This window comes from Chlorocebus sabaeus, chromosome 24 (genome assembly GCF_047675955.1).
Source record: "Chlorocebus sabaeus isolate Y175 chromosome 24, mChlSab1.0.hap1, whole genome shotgun sequence".
Lineage (NCBI taxonomy): Eukaryota > Metazoa > Chordata > Mammalia > Primates > Cercopithecidae > Chlorocebus > Chlorocebus sabaeus.
This window is the reverse complement of record NC_132927.1, coordinates 30,390,582-30,405,788: the sequence shown is the minus strand read 5'-3', so window position 1 is coordinate 30,405,788 and position 15,207 is coordinate 30,390,582. Positions and strand designations below refer to the sequence as shown.

The following is a 15,207-nucleotide window of genomic DNA, read 5'->3' as shown; positions in this document are numbered from 1 at the left end:
TCATCACCAAGGCGTTCCACAAAATGCACTTTAAGAATGTTTTGGAAGGAAATTCACCTTTTAACAGCCCAAGAGGTATCTCTCACTGGCACACAGTTCTGCACACAGCCTGTTTCTCAACGTTTGGAAATCCTTTAACAGTTTATGGAAGGCCACCTTTTAAACCGATCCAACAGCTCCTTTCTCCATAACCTGATTTTAGAGGTGTTTCATTATCTCTAATTACTCAGGGTAAATGGTGATTACTCAGTGTTTTAATCATCAGTTTGGGCAGCAGTTACACTAAACTCAGGGAAGCCCAGACTCCCATGGGTATTTTTGGAAGGTACAGCGACTAGTCGGTGCATGCTTTCTAGTACCTCTGCACGTGGTCCCCAGGTGAGCCCCAGCCGCTTCCCAGAGCTGGAGGCATCGGCGTCCCAGCTCGGACGGCAGCTGCGGACTCGGGCGCTGCCTGGGCTTCCGGGACCCGGGCCTGCTAGGCGAGGTCGGGAGGCTGGAGGGGAGGATGTGGGCGGGGCTCCCATCCCCAGAAAGGGAGGCGAGAGAGGGAGGAGGGAAGAAGGGAGGGGCCGCTGGGGAAGAGGAGGAGGAAGGAAAGAAAGAAAGCGAGGGAGGCAAAGAGGAGGAAGGAAGATGCGAGAAGGCAGAGGAGGAGAGAGGGAGGGAAGGAGCGCGGAGCCCGGCCCGGAAGCTAGGTGAGTGTGGCATCCGAGCCGAGGGACGCGAGCCTGAGACGCCGCTGCTGCTCGGGCTGAGTATCTAGCCTGTCTCCCCGATGGGATTCCCGTCCAAGCTGTCTCGAGCCTGCAGCGCCCCAGTCCCCGGCCCTCGCCCAGGTTCACTACAACCGTTCAGAGGTCCCCAGGAGCTGCTGCTGGCGAGCCCGCTACTGCAGGGACCTATGGTGAGCAAGGCTACCTGGGGAGACAGGCAGAGGGGGTCTAGGAGCCTCCTTGGGGGGAATAAGCTGGGGACTCAGGCTGTGACCGAGGCAAAAGGTGGCCTAATTATTTTCCTATAGTGGTACTGGAGGTGGGGATGCTGGCGCTGAAAGACCTTTAAATACCGGCTGCTGCCCCTGCCCAGGCCTTCTCTGTCCAGCAGTCCCTGGGAGATTCTCACCTTTAGGAAGTGCGGGGCAGGAGAACAGAAGCAAGAGAAGCCCTCGGTAGGGGGTCGTTGGGAAAAACTGTGGGGTCTTGGGCTGAACGCGTTGCCCACGGGCTGGAGGTTGCGATCCCCGGACGGAAAGGGCGGGAGGAGGAAGGAAAGAGCCGGCTCTGAGGTCCGGAGAGAGTGAGGGGGGCAGAGCGACGGCGAGATGGGGAGAGAACACCTAGCTGGAGCTGGTTCTGCGGTAGAGAGCGCAGTCTTGCTGGCCTCTGGAGAGTGCGCGCCGCTCCGGAGGCTGCGTCGAGGGGAGTGTCACCCAATCTGGCCCCCAGCTGGCGGGGCGCCCCGAGAGCTTGCGAACTGCAGTTGCAGGAGGCGCCTTCTCCACGAGCTATTTTCGTCGACTTGCGGAACCCAAGGAGCCTCCCCTCTATCATTTCATGATGTAGGGTCCGTAGAGACGACCGCCAGGATCCCAGGGGCTCCCAGGACGCGCGTTCCTGCGGTGTCGTGTCCTATGGGGAGTTCCTGGCGGGACGAAAGGCAGACGCGCGGCTCTTCCTGGCCCTCCCGGCCCGGAACCGACGGGAAAGGATCCCGTGATTCCCGGGTCCCTGCAGGCTTTTTCCAACGGGAGTTGGTCCGGGAGCCTCAGACGCCTCCTAAGCACTTCTTTGGAGGATGGTTTTCAAGGATCGCGGTTTATGAGTTGAAGGCTTTGTGAGACGTAAACACCCCAAAAGATACATAGTTGGTAAACTGAGGCTACCTGTAAACACATTTCGGCATTAGGAGAAGATTCGGGTAGGGAAGTGAAGGACAACCACCCCGAGTTGCATTCCTTTCCCCCAAGAAAAATTCTGGGGATGAAAGTTCTTTTGGCTTTTATCTTTTCGATTTAAAAATTTGAGAAGAAAAATGTGATGAGAGATGAATCCTGGTGAGTCCGAAATTGAAAGGCAACTCCCCCTTCCCCTCCCTATCCTCTCGGTTTTAGAACCGCGCGCTCCCGCCCCAGGAGATTCCTTGGGGCCGAGGGTTTTCCGGGGATCCCGGGCGCCCGCCCCTTCCACTGTCCCTCTGCCTCGCAGGTACCAGCTTGCCTCCGTCTCCTTTCTCTACTTCTGGATCTGTCCTCGCTGGGCTTTTTAAAGGGCTTCTGCGTCTCAAACAAAACAAAAAAACCCTTTGCTCTTCCCAACCCTTTCGCAGTCCGCCCCAGCGGTGGCGCGGGACCAGCAAAGGCGAAAGCCGCGCGGCTCTTGCGGGGCACGGACGGTCGCGCAGGGGCGCCCGCGGCCTCCGCACCCGGACCTGAGGCGTCGGTCGACGCCGGGCATCCACCGTCGGGAGGGAGGGCTGGCTGCTCGATCCTTTGCTCTTCTTCCTCCAAGTCTACCTGCAAGTGCCCCTAAGAAGAAAACCAAGTTTTTGCGTGGAGAGTGGGGCGGCAGGCAACCCGAGCCCTTGAGCTCCAGAGCGACCAAAGCGGCAACCAGGAACAGCCTCAGGAAAGGGAGATCGGGTGGAGTGGGCTTTGGGGCAGGAGTCATGGGGCCAGGGTCCCGGGGGCGACCTGGCACGCCCGGCCCTGCGAACGCTGAGTTGCGACGAGTCGGGTTTTCGAAGAGGCCCTTGCTCTGAGCGACCCACGCGCGCCGCAGCATCTTCAATTAGTCAGTACATCCTAGTAATCGCTTGAGCTGTAGGTAGGTAAAATTCTTGAAGGAGTATTTGCTGCGACTCTGCTGCTGGTGCAACGGAGGAAGGGGGTGGGGGAAGGAAGTGGCGGGGGAAGGAGTGTGGTGGTTTAAAAAATAAGCCAAGCCGAGGCGAGAGAGACGCAGACGCAGAGGTCGAGCGCAGGCCGAAAGCTGTTCACGGTTTTCTCGACTCCCGGGAACATGGTGGGATTTCCTTTCTGCGCCGGGTCGGGAGTTGTAAAACCTCGGCGACATTAAGATCTGAAAACTGTGATGCGTCCTTTCTGCAGCGACGCCTTTCTCTGAATCTGCCCGGAGCTGCGAGCCCCGGCGTCTGTCCCTCCGCCTGGAATGGCTTCTTCGGGGTCTGCTTTGCCGGGGGAGAGGGGCCACGCAGCGGCCGACTTGGTTTGGGGATTCTCCGTAATGGACCCGGAGCAATGATTAGCAACCGCTCCCTCTCACTTTCCCACAGCGATCATCCTTTAACGCCCCCCGCCCATTCCCGGCCCCGTGCGTGACAAGGTCGGCAGCTTTCAGCCGGGAGCTAGATCGGTGGCCCCGCTCTTCGGAGTCTTAGCAGGCGTTCGCCAAGGGGTGACTGGCTGTCATTAGGAGCAATATTTGGCCTTGTGGAGACCCTGGGGAGGAAGTGGCGGGGAGCTCGTGTTTGCTTGTGTGTGTGTATATACGCGCGTGTGCAGGGTCCCTCGGCGCTTTCCTTTTTAAGTGCCTCTCGGTGGTGAGGCTTTGGGCGGGTGAGACTTTCCCGACCTCCCTCCCGGCCCCCACTTAAGCAGGGTTCGAGCTGCAAGACGCAGTCCCTTCAGTGCGCCCCAAATCCTCTGGCTTCAGGTGGCCTGGCGTGGGGGCCCAGTCCAACGCACCGCGCCGAGAACCAGGTTCTCCGCGCGCTGCGCCCTTGGTCCGGGGAGCGCGGCGGCCGCGAGGCACCGGCCGAGGGCTCTGCCGAGCGCCGCCGGGAGCTCCTCCCGGACCGCAGAGGCTCGGGCGGCGGGCGCGGAGGTTGGCCTCGCCTGGAGGGGGGCGGGCCCGCGAGGGGCGGGGGGCTGTGGAGGAGGGGAGGGCGCGCAGGCCCTTTCGCCGCCCGCCGCGGGAGGGGCCTCGGCGCTCACGTGACTCCGAGGGGCTGGAAGAAAAACAGAGTCTGTCTGCGCCGGAGTCTCATTATATTCAAATATTCCTTTCAGGAGCCATTCTGTAGTGCCATCCCGAGCAACGCACTGCTGCAGCTTCCCTGAGCCTTTCCAGCAAGTTTGTTCAAGATTGGCTGTCAAGAATCATGGACTGTTATTATATGCCTTGTTTTCTGTCAGTGAGTAGACACCTCTTCCTTCCCCCTCCCGGGAATTCACTCTGCCCTCACCACCCCTGCTCGCCGGCTGTCCCTTCCGTCGGACCTCCCTTGCAATGTCCACACTCTGCTCCCTGGCAGCACTGTCGCTCCCTTCTTGGCCCTGCAGCCGGGGCGCTCGAAGCGTACTGGTTCCTTTTAAAGTGCTGCTGGCGGGCACTCGCCCTTTCAGCGATGCAAGAAAGGGGAGCGCGAGGGAGCTAAAGAGATGAAAGCCCGGGGTTGTACCTTGAGGGCTAACCACTCCCTTCCCCTACCCTACTTGCCTGGGGGAGCACCCAGTGTCTCAGTGGCGCATTCCCACTGTCTTGTCAAAACTCACAGAGGTTTCTCCTGGGGGTGAGCGGGCACGATCAGGCACTTTTGGCTGAGTATTTCAAAGTCATCGGCCACAATACAATAAGCCCTCAAGCCACTCGGTTAGCTCCTAGACCACCTTCTCGGCTTCTGGATCCTGTCGCCCTCTGTCTTCCGCCCAGCCCCTGCCTCTCACTTTCCCTCCCTCTGGCTCTGAACCAACTGGAAGTTGTGAAAGTTGGGCTCTGAGGGTGGAGGAAAAGGGAGGGAAGCTGAAGGTCTAAAGTGGAGAGCAATGTCATTCTAATTCTCCCCCCCCCCCACCCCTTTTTACCCCCTCAATGTTAACTGTTTATCCTTGAAGAAGCCACGCTGAGATCATGGCTCAGATAGCAGTTAGGACAAAAAAAGATTAACAGGATGGAGGCTATCTGATTTGGGGTTATTTGACTGTAAACAAGTTAGACCAAGTAATTACAGGGCAATTCTTACTTTCAGGCCGTGCATGGCTGCAGCTGGTGGGTGGGGGGGTGGTGTGAGGGAGAAGACACAAACTTGATCTTTCTGACCTGCTTTCTATCTTGCCCCTCCATTTCTAGCCCTAAATGCATATGCAGACACATCGATTTCTCCCTATTTATTGGTGTTTATTTATTCTCTAACCTTCCACTCCCCTCCCCCTCCCCAGAGACACCATGATTCCTGGTAACCGAATGCTGATGGTCGTTTTATTATGCCAAGTCCTGCTAGGAGGCGCGAGCCATGCTAGTTTGATACCTGAGACGGGGAAGAAAAAAGTCGCCGAGATTCAGGGCCACGCGGGAGGACGCCGCTCAGGGCAGAGCCATGAGCTCCTGCGGGACTTCGAGGCGACACTTCTGCAGATGTTCGGGCTGCGCCGCCGCCCGCAGCCTAGCAAGAGTGCCGTCATTCCGGATTACATGCGGGATCTTTACCGGCTTCAGTCTGGGGAGGAGGAGGAAGAGCAGATCCACAGCACTGGTCTGGAGTATCCTGAGCGCCCGGCCAGCCGGGCTAACACCGTGAGGAGCTTCCACCACGAAGGTCAGTCTCTTCCGCTAGTCTGCGTGGGGGAGGGCTAGTGAGACTGGCTAGAGGGGCAGTGAAAGCCCTGGGGAAGAAGAGTTCGGGTTACATCAAAGCCCCAATCCAGGAGGCTGAGGAACAGAGCTCCTTACCTCCAAGAATTTGCAGAGCTGCCACCGAACTTATTTTTTGGAGACAGAGGGGGAGGTGTTCAGGGGAAGGGGAATGACAGCACTCAGACGTGGGCTAGCCCCAGCGGTGTGTTTTTGCTATATCAAAGCCTTTTCTGCTGGGTTTTCTGCCCGTTTTTTTCAAAGCACCTACTGAATTTAATATTACAGCTGTGTGTTTGTCGGGTTTATTCAATAGGGGCCTTGTAATCCGATCTGAATGTTTCCTAGCGGATGTTTCTTTTCCAAAGTAAATCTGAGTTATTAATCCACCAGCATCATTACTGTGTTGGAATTTATTTTCCCCTCTGTAACATGATCAACAAGGCATGCTCTGTGTTTCCAAGATCGCTGGGGAAATGTTTAGTAACATACTCAATAGTGGAAGAGGGAGAAGGTGGTTGTGTGCATGTTTCCTCCTGCCTGTGCTCGTTGGCCCCTCTTTTTCTTTACAACCACTTGTAAAGAAAACTGTGGACACAAAACTAAGGGGGGGTTTTAAAAGAGGAGTCTGATGGTGGTGCCCTAGAGGAGTTGACACATGGAAATTATTAGACATATCAAGGAGGCTGGGAGGTAGTTTCTGTCTTTGGTGCTTGAGAAGTGCTAGCTACATTTTGCTGGTTTGCTAGCTGCCCCACTTATCTGCTCCTTCAAATTAAGGGGTATGCTTATTTCCCCCCAGTAGGTTTCCCCTGCATAAGCAGAATTCACCATTCATCGCCCAACCCTGAGCTCTCTCGACTCTTCCATCTTTGAAAAAAGTTCATGTGCTTTTTCTTTTCCCCTTCCTTCCTAACTGTGCCTAGAACATCTGGAGAACATCCCAGGGACCAGTGAAAACTCTGCTTTTCGTTTCCTCTTTAACCTCAGCAGCATCCCAGAGAACGAGGTGATCTCCTCTGCAGAGCTTCGGCTCTTCCGGGAGCAGGTGGACCAGGGCCCTGATTGGGAACGGGGCTTCCACCGTATAAACATTTATGAGGTTATGAAGCCCCCAGCAGAAGTGGTGCCTGGGCACCTCATCACACGACTACTGGACACGAGACTGGTCCACCACAATGTGACACGGTGGGAAACTTTTGATGTGAGCCCTGCGGTCCTTCGCTGGACCCGGGAGAAGCAGCCAAACTATGGGCTGGCCATTGAGGTGACTCACCTCCATCAGACTCGGACCCACCAGGGCCAGCATGTCAGGATTAGCCGATCGTTACCTCAAGGGAGTGGGAATTGGGCCCAGCTCCGGCCCCTCCTGGTCACCTTTGGCCATGATGGCCGGGGCCATGCCTTGACCCGACGCCGGAGGGCCAAGCGTAGTCCTAAGCATCACCCACAGCGGGCCCGGAAGAAGAATAAGAACTGCCGGCGCCACTCGCTCTATGTGGACTTCAGCGATGTGGGCTGGAATGACTGGATTGTGGCCCCACCAGGCTACCAGGCCTTCTACTGCCATGGGGACTGCCCCTTTCCACTGGCTGACCACCTCAACTCAACCAACCATGCCATTGTGCAGACCCTGGTCAATTCTGTCAATTCCAGTATCCCCAAGGCCTGTTGTGTGCCCACTGAACTGAGTGCCATCTCCATGCTGTACCTGGATGAGTATGATAAGGTGGTACTGAAAAATTATCAGGAGATGGTAGTAGAAGGATGTGGGTGCCGCTGAGACCAGGCAGTCCTTGAGGATAGACAGACAGACAGATATACACAACACACACACACACCACACACATACACACACACATTCTCATCCACTCACCCACACACTACACAGACTGCTTCCTTATAGCTGGACTTTTATTTTAAAAAAAAAAAAAAAAAAAAGGAAGAAAACCCTAAACATTCACCTTGACCTTATTTATGACTTTACGTGCAAATGTTTTGACCATATTGATCATATATTTTGACAAAATATATTTATAACTACGTATTAAAAGAAAAAAATAAAATGAGTCATTATTTTAAAGGTAAATCATGGCTTTTTTTCTCTTTAATCCTTTCTCTTTTCCTTTGGGCTCATCTCTTTTGAATGAGGCTTTTTTCTGTTGAGGTGAGTTGGAGGCTGGATGGAAGTCAAAAGGTGGTACCTGGAGATGGTTAAGTTGTAGGGACAGGAAGTAAACTGTTCACAGAGAGAGATGGTAATTGCCAGCATGAATTGTTTTCCATTTCTATTTAATGTTAACAAGGACACAGTATCCTCTCCCATCTGGATGACACATGCCTTAGAGAAATACTGGGATGAAAGGAGTGTAGGTCAGATTAAAGACTTCATTTTGGGCCCCTTGTACATCTTCTGTTTCACTCACCTGTTGAGGCATATCACAGCTGAGTGTGATGAGGTCTCAACTCTAGAAAAATGATTACCCACCTCTGCTTTTATGATACCTCAGAGTATCTCCAGTTATTACAGGCACCAATGTGATTTTCCAAATCAGAACTAATTTGCACACTCACATCATAATGTGTGTGTGAAGGCATGTTTAAAAAAAATTTTTTTTTCTCCAGGGAGGACTCTTGTTTTTGTCTTTTTTTTTTTTTTTTTGAAACAGGTTCTCTGTCTGTTGCCCCAGGCTGGTCTTGAACTCTTGGGCTCAAGCAATCTTCTCATTTCAGCCTCTTTGGGATTACAGGCATGCACTGCTATTTCGTCTTTTTTTTTTTGGAACAAATAATATACCCTACCTTCAAGAAGTTTGTTGATTACTGTTTTAATATACCACATGATATAATTTCTCATTGTTTCTTGTCATTTTCCCTTGTCCTCTTTTCCCCTTGTAAAGACCTTCATCAAGTTTAGGATCCCAACAGATTGGGCTAGGTGGGGGTTGACAATGGGGTCAGATACTAAAGGGTCAGAATTTCTAAGCAGGCACTGTGAAGGTGTCCCACTATTATACACAAATCTCTTGAGTCAAATGTCAACTCTCCTTTTCTCTCTGTACTGCCTCCCCCATACCCTCTTCCCTGGAGTTGGGCAGAAAGAGGTAGAGCTGATGTTCTGTGTTAGGGTTTCTTAAAAGCAAAAGCCCAATTTTTGGACAAAGTTAAAAAAAGGAGGATGCTAATGTACCCTCAGTTAAGGGCTCCCAGCAGGCAGACAAATGCCTTTCTGGAATGACGGGTGTAGGGATTAAGAGGAGAGAGGAGAGGCCTTTGCTTTTTCTACTTGCCACCAACAACTAAATTAAGCCCTGAATCTTGGTCTGTGCTGGCTCATTTCACGTGTGTGCTGAGAAAATTCACACATACGAAGTGAGCCAGTACAGACCAAGATCCCTTTGGATCCCTTTGGGGCAGAAATAGTGTCTTTGTATGGTGTCTGTGGGGAAGGCTGATAGCACATTTCTCCATCATGAAGATGTAGATATGAGTGGTAGTACTGCTGTTTCTGGTGGTGTGTGCAACCCAAAGAATGTGTGTGGTGCACACTCCTGGCGTTTGCATTTTTCTGTGTGGGGTGTGCACCCTTGCATTCTTATACACACACTCTTTCTTACATATGCTCTTGGAAGTGGGGTGGGTGAAGCAGGATTCATTTTTGTTTTTAATTACTGAAGTCCTACACTCCTCCAAAAGGAGCAGCTTAGTGGAAACCAATAAAAATCCAAGCAGGGTGGTTGCCAAAACCCCAGCTCCCCGGAGAGCGCAGGTGGAGAGAAGAGATCAGAGCCCCAGGCAAAGGCAGCAAGACTCCACAGTCCCTCCAAAACTCCCCGCAAAAAGGGATCCTTCCCCCCACCCCTCCAGCCCCCCAGGTCGCTGCCCCTTTGATTAATGGTATGGAGCTCAAATAAATCATTTAGGGAAGCCCATTATGGATTCCCCTCAGGCAACCTCATTTTGTTTTGCCCAATTTCTAGCAACTTTCTGAAATGTCGATGTCATTGAAAGGGAACCAGTAGATCTCCAGCACTTGAACAAATTATCCTAGGGCCAGTACTGAGCCCTGTGGCTGTCCAGTTTCTAGAAACCAACCCCTTCCCCCATCCTCCTCCCTTCCTACTGGCTTATTTTCAGGAATGGATAATGTTGTTTATTTGTTCAGCCAAATATTTGGTCTGGGGAATTTACCGTGAAATTCTGTGAATTGCATATACCTAGTTAACAAAATAGTCCTAATACCACAAATGTTAGCATGGAAAACAAAGAACTATGGCCAGCGTTAACTCTTTAAATTCTGTTTGAAAGCTTAGTCCTGAGGCTGGGGGAGATTAAAAAAAAAAAAAAAAAAAAAAAAGGATGTGTGTGGAGATTATTTAATTCAGGTTTCGGCATTTAATATTTTTGCCTAATATTGAGTTGAGTACCTTATGGAAGTCGTAGGGTGATTCTCGGCATTGCTTTTGGATCAAGCCTACCATTTCGCCCCATTCATGTTTTTTTTGTTTTTTTTTTTTTTTTTCCTCCAGAGTAATGTTCCCATTACTTAAAAGAAAGATGGGGAGGGAAGCTCACCCTTGCGGAGTTCGGCAAAGTCGTAACCACATCAGAGGAGCAGCTTGGTCGATCCCTATTCAACCCTTAAACTGGAACCGGCTTCCTAGGAGCTTAAAACCAAAAAAAAAAAAAAAAAAAAAAGGTGGGGGGTGGAGTGAGGAGGGACGCATCAAACATTCCCCTGCTTTCGTTGCATAATTCGCCCAGAACCTGCCAGGTGACCTGCTGACTTTGTTTTCTGTCTTGACCATGCTTCGTTCCACCAGCCCCCTAGCTGCCAGGCAGCGCCACAGTGAGAGGGCTCGGCGCGTCCGCGGGGCTGGCAGACCCCAATAGTCACCCGGCCTTGGACCGGCGTCAAGATCCGGCCCCGCCGGCCCCGCCTCCTGCCCGCTCAGGCGCCCACGGGCTCGGCGGCGGCGGGGGCACCAGGGGGCGTCCTCCCTGCGGGGGACCAGGGGGACCGTGCACCTGGCGACGGCCCGCGGGAGCCGCGCGGCGGGCGGCCACCCCTCCCCATCCCCGCAGACCGTGGACTGCGGGTCCCCCAGCCTGGGCCCGAGAGCTGGCCCGCTCATCCGCCCTCCAGGATCCGGGGCTCAGGTGAAGCTCTGCAGAGACAGACGGATCTGATTAGCGCTCGCTGGTCCTCGGGGCTGTCGCTCGGCTGATTTCATGCGAAATGGGGTCAAACGGCCGCGCAGAAGCGTGGAGTCTGCAGGGGAAGGCTCCCCGGGGTGGAGGGGCGTAAGAAGGGTCGAGACCTTTAGGGATTTTCTGTAGGGGGCAGAGAGCGGGAATTAGGGAGCGAGGCTCTCTTGCCTCCGAGCTCACAGTGGGCCTGCATATGGGGGTGACTCAATGGGAGCGGGGACATGGGCGAGTGGGAAACAGGCCCGCTGGGTGAGGGTCGGACCTGCAGACTGGCCCTGGAGGCTGAGCCGCTGTCTCGGGCCCCTCGGGGACGCAGAGAGCCCTGGGTCCCAGCTGAACTGCAGCTAGGTCTCCGCTCCCCGACAGTCGGGGGACGGAGGTGAACGGGAGAGGCTACAGGTGTGCGAGAGTGGAGCTGGACGATTGCTTTCAGAAACGAGATGCCAAGTCCAGGATACAGAATGACAGCACCTTAGCTGACCTCCGCAGGGCCTCTGGCCGGGGACTCACCGTATCCGCCCAGAAAGGAGCAGAAAGCTCACCCGAGGCCCAGGTTTCCCAACTATTTGTCATCAAAGATACTTTTGCTTCAACACAGAACAAATTTTACAAACTATTCACATACTCTCTTTTGAAAAGGAAAAGAGTAATACAAATGCAACGTTGGTGACCTTACATTACCTGGGAATCAGAAGGTTATTAGTATTCCCTAGAGGAATTTAGGATAACTGGTGGACTGCCAAATTAGAATTGATGGAAAGTTATTCAGGGTTACCATGTGATACAAACTAGCACAATTCTGAAAACTATAACTGAAAATTAAATTCAGAGTGGTTAGAAATGTGGTCTGGGTGGGATTGCAAGGGTCTCATTTCCCTATGCATTTAGCACCTAATGGCAGAATAAATAAACAGAACTGCAATGCTCACCAGTGGAGAAAAGTGGCTGATTTTAGGAAAAATGTCGAATTGCTCTAATGTTAAAACAAAACAAAACAAAACAACAACAAAGAAAACCACAGAAATTATTTTGAAAAAGGAGTCAAAAGTTCAAGGTGTGCAACATTGAGCCAATTGTAGAAAAAATCTAAAATATTTTTTTCAGCTTGGAAGCCATTTGAAATTACCATTCATAAGTCACTTTATTTAAAGCATTAACTGCAGCAAGTTCCAGTTGTTTCTGCTTTCTCTTGCTCTTCCAAATATTCTTTATAAACTAAGTGAAAATATAAAAGTTACAGTATGCTGTTCAGAATAAACAATTCAGAAAATACTATAGGATTTCAAAATGTTTACCTCAAAAATGTGAAATTTGAGGAAAAGAAGACAAGATGGAAGAATAATTTGCTGCGTTGTGTTACTAATGAGAATTTCTGAAGTCCAGCTTTGAGTTTTGCCACATTTTCTAAAGCAAAGATCTGATTGATCTCTTTTAACTTTTTATAGCTTGATTTGTAGCAAAAATATTTTAAAATGACTACAAAGTTCCCCACCCCAAATCCTGGAACCTGGTAGCCAAGTGCAAGTAGATTCTAGTTTTGCCAAATTTCATTATTGGTAGTTTAGCAATATGTTTTTTCCAGTTTTATTAACTGAAGCCCTCATCAGCAGATAATTCTCTAAACAGTCCAAAGCACACTGATTGAGATTTTAATCGACTAGACTCAATAGTTTAGTCCTGTAATTATTTCTGTCTCCCTAAGATACCAGCAAATGATTCCATCCTGCATATAGTTGTCCACGATTGAGTTAAGAAAATGTACAACTGTGTTCAACTCAAGCTTCATGCTGATTTAATCTTTTAATCCTTGTCATTTGGTTTCCAAAGCAGTTTGTTTCTGAGGTAGGACCCGGGCAAAGAGGCCAAAGATTGTACCTTATCAGAGAGAAAGAGATGAGGGGTAGTATGGTTAAGATTATACCCAATGTTCCCTGAATTCATTTATAATTCAAATGTAGAAAAATGTGTATCTTTTGAGAACTGATTTATACCCCTTCTTTAATTGGTCAGTGAGAGCTACATGACCCGAAGTGTTAACTTAGCTCCAGAAAGCTCAGACCCAAGCATTTAATGTCCAATTGCAATGTTTCCTTCCAGCTGGATATACACAACTATCTTTTTCCTTCTATTGTTTCTAAACTGTAGTAAAATGACATTCAGATTCTTTTTTGAGAGAGTGAATTTACTTACAATCTCATCCTCCTAAAACAAGTACTTAGGTTTTTGTTTTCTTCTAGTCTTTTTTCATATGTTTACATTTGTGTTCTGTTTTTCTTAATTTTGGATTAATATTATAACCTTAACATATCTTAAATCCTAAATGTATGGTTTATACATATGTCATTGTGGATCACCTCCACTCCTTTGTTAGAAAGTTGGCTGGGTATAAAACGTAAATGTTTAACCTCAAGCAATTTTAAGCAGCCTGGACACAGTATCAGGGCTGTGGGCATCATGTCCAAATCTTATTAAGATTCTTCCTGACTTCTTAAGGCTCAGCTTAAGCGTTGTGGTCCCACTGTTAAACAGAATGCTCCTTTGTGTGATTTAAGTATTCTGAAAAGTGGGTTACCTGACATCCCAGGCTCAGACATTTTTGTTGACTGAGCGCATTGGAAGACTTTTGCATCCACATGATTTGATCAACTTGGGAATATGTTCCTTCCCTGGAGAAAGTCAGTTGCAACCTGGGGAAGGAAGGACATGCTTAAAAGGTCTCTGTCTCATGCACTCAGAAGCCACTGAGTTGAGCAATTTCCTATTGGACTCAACGTGTGTCTCTCATTTTCATGCTTTGATTTTTTGCACTGGTTTTCTTGGTAATGAAGGGTAGTGGGAAAGGGAGGCAGAATTATCTAAATACAGTAATTACCAAATTGAAACCTATTCAAACAGCTAGGTTACTAGGTTCAGACTGACCTTGACACTTTCAACCTTCAGATTCCAGTTGGTTGGGGTCAGCCACAAATGTCGAGTTGCTGAGTGATTTCCACATGCTTCTTTTGTGTACCTTAACAAGGGCAGACAAAAGATGTTTTTCCAGAGGGACTCACTCTTTATGAGGCCTGACCCTCCAAGGAGCAAATTAATCTCAGGCGATTTTGAGGTTTTAGGGCACTAAGAATTTTTAGAGCATGGAGAGGTAATTTGTTCAATGGTACCTTAAAAGAGTTAATTCACCTCCAAAAGGTGAGTTCCTTTTACTCTCCTGAGTCTTTTACTTCCTCTGAGATCAGACTTGTTATTTGCATAGCAAAGCATTCCATTTAGCTCGAAGGAGGGGGTGGGGGATTGTTAACAAGGAAAGTCACTTTTCCCACAGTCTTTCAAAACTCCGCAGCCTGGTAAGTGGGTTTGATCAACCTTTCCCCTCCCCTAACCCCCAAAATGTCATACTGTTGTGCTCATTATCTCTCTTGAAATTGACCAGCTTTTCCGGATGGAAGAGCTGTAGGATTTAGTGTATAGCTGCTGAGAGGGCGGTTTTGCTAACATTGTTTGTTTTGGCAAGTTAGTGTAGACTTGCAGGTGAAAACTCCAGAAAAACAAACAGCAGACTCCACCAACATCCCTCTTCCCCTTTACAGACATCACTTTTTATTTTTAATGAATCAGGGAGGTGATTTTTAATAGATTCGTGACACTTTGCCTGGGAATTATACACATTTACCTTGGTGTTATGTTTCCCACTTGGCTGTCCTGCTTATTCCACCCAAACTCATCTATGCACCTAAATCACAGTCTCTGAGGACCTACACTGTATGTAGGTTATTGTTTATTTGCTTGTCACTTAGCAATTCTCTAGAACTAGCTCGTAATTTATTTTAACCAAATGTGCTCCACCTTACAGACCGAACACTGTAAATAAAGGGGACTTTTCAGCATTCTAGAAGATTGAACAATCCAGGGTTCTAATTAGCATCGAATCTACTGGTAGTTCTTTTAAGTGTCTATTCTTTCCAAATTGGGAGATTAGTCACAGGGATCTGAGGGAAGAAACCGGATGTTTAATAAGCCCTGTCGATAAAAAGGGGCAATTGTAAAAATACAAAAGTTTGGCTGCTAGAAGATAAACTTACATTTTGAGCATTTGTGGGAGAATATAATTCTAGCTATATCTCCCTAAGATCACTAATGTTATATGACAAGTCATAGTGACCCGAAGAAAAGTAAATCTAGGAAAATGTTGGTGGATGGGAACAAGAAGCAAAACAAAATGGTCTGTGGCCTATTCTGTGTTACTCTGTCCATTGACAAAGTTTCTCGCCTTCTCTAGGAGAAGCAGAGCTCTGTGTTGTGTATGTGATGGGGTAGGGGAGAATCGGGAGGGGTCTTCTGTTTTCCCTAGAGTAGTTTACAGTGAAAATGTATTTAGGTTGTATGTCTATAATTGAATATAGAATTT

The 15,207-nt window shown here is 49.6% G+C and overlaps 1 protein-coding gene across 3 annotated transcripts; it reads left to right on the top strand.

The window, feature by feature from the left end:
• Positions 1 to 383: 383 nt before the first annotated feature.
• On the top strand, positions 384 to 7,554 carry BMP4 (bone morphogenetic protein 4). 3 transcript variants are annotated; one of them, XM_037983995.2, is made up of 4 exons: positions 384 to 698; positions 4,031 to 4,155; positions 5,233 to 5,556; positions 6,518 to 7,554. In XM_037983995.2, exons 1-4 carry the CDS (start codon positions 637 to 639, stop codon positions 7,372 to 7,374), a joined length of 1,368 nt encoding a protein of 455 aa, XP_037839923.1. In that variant the 5' UTR covers positions 384 to 636; the 3' UTR covers positions 7,375 to 7,554. The 3 variants fall into 3 exon arrangements, with proteins under 3 accessions (XP_037839923.1, XP_007984913.1, XP_072867097.1); XM_007986722.3 differs by having other exon boundaries at positions 390 to 698; positions 5,180 to 5,556; XM_073010996.1 differs by having other exon boundaries at positions 619 to 907; positions 5,180 to 5,556.
• Positions 7,555 to 15,207: the final 7,653 nt, after the last annotated feature.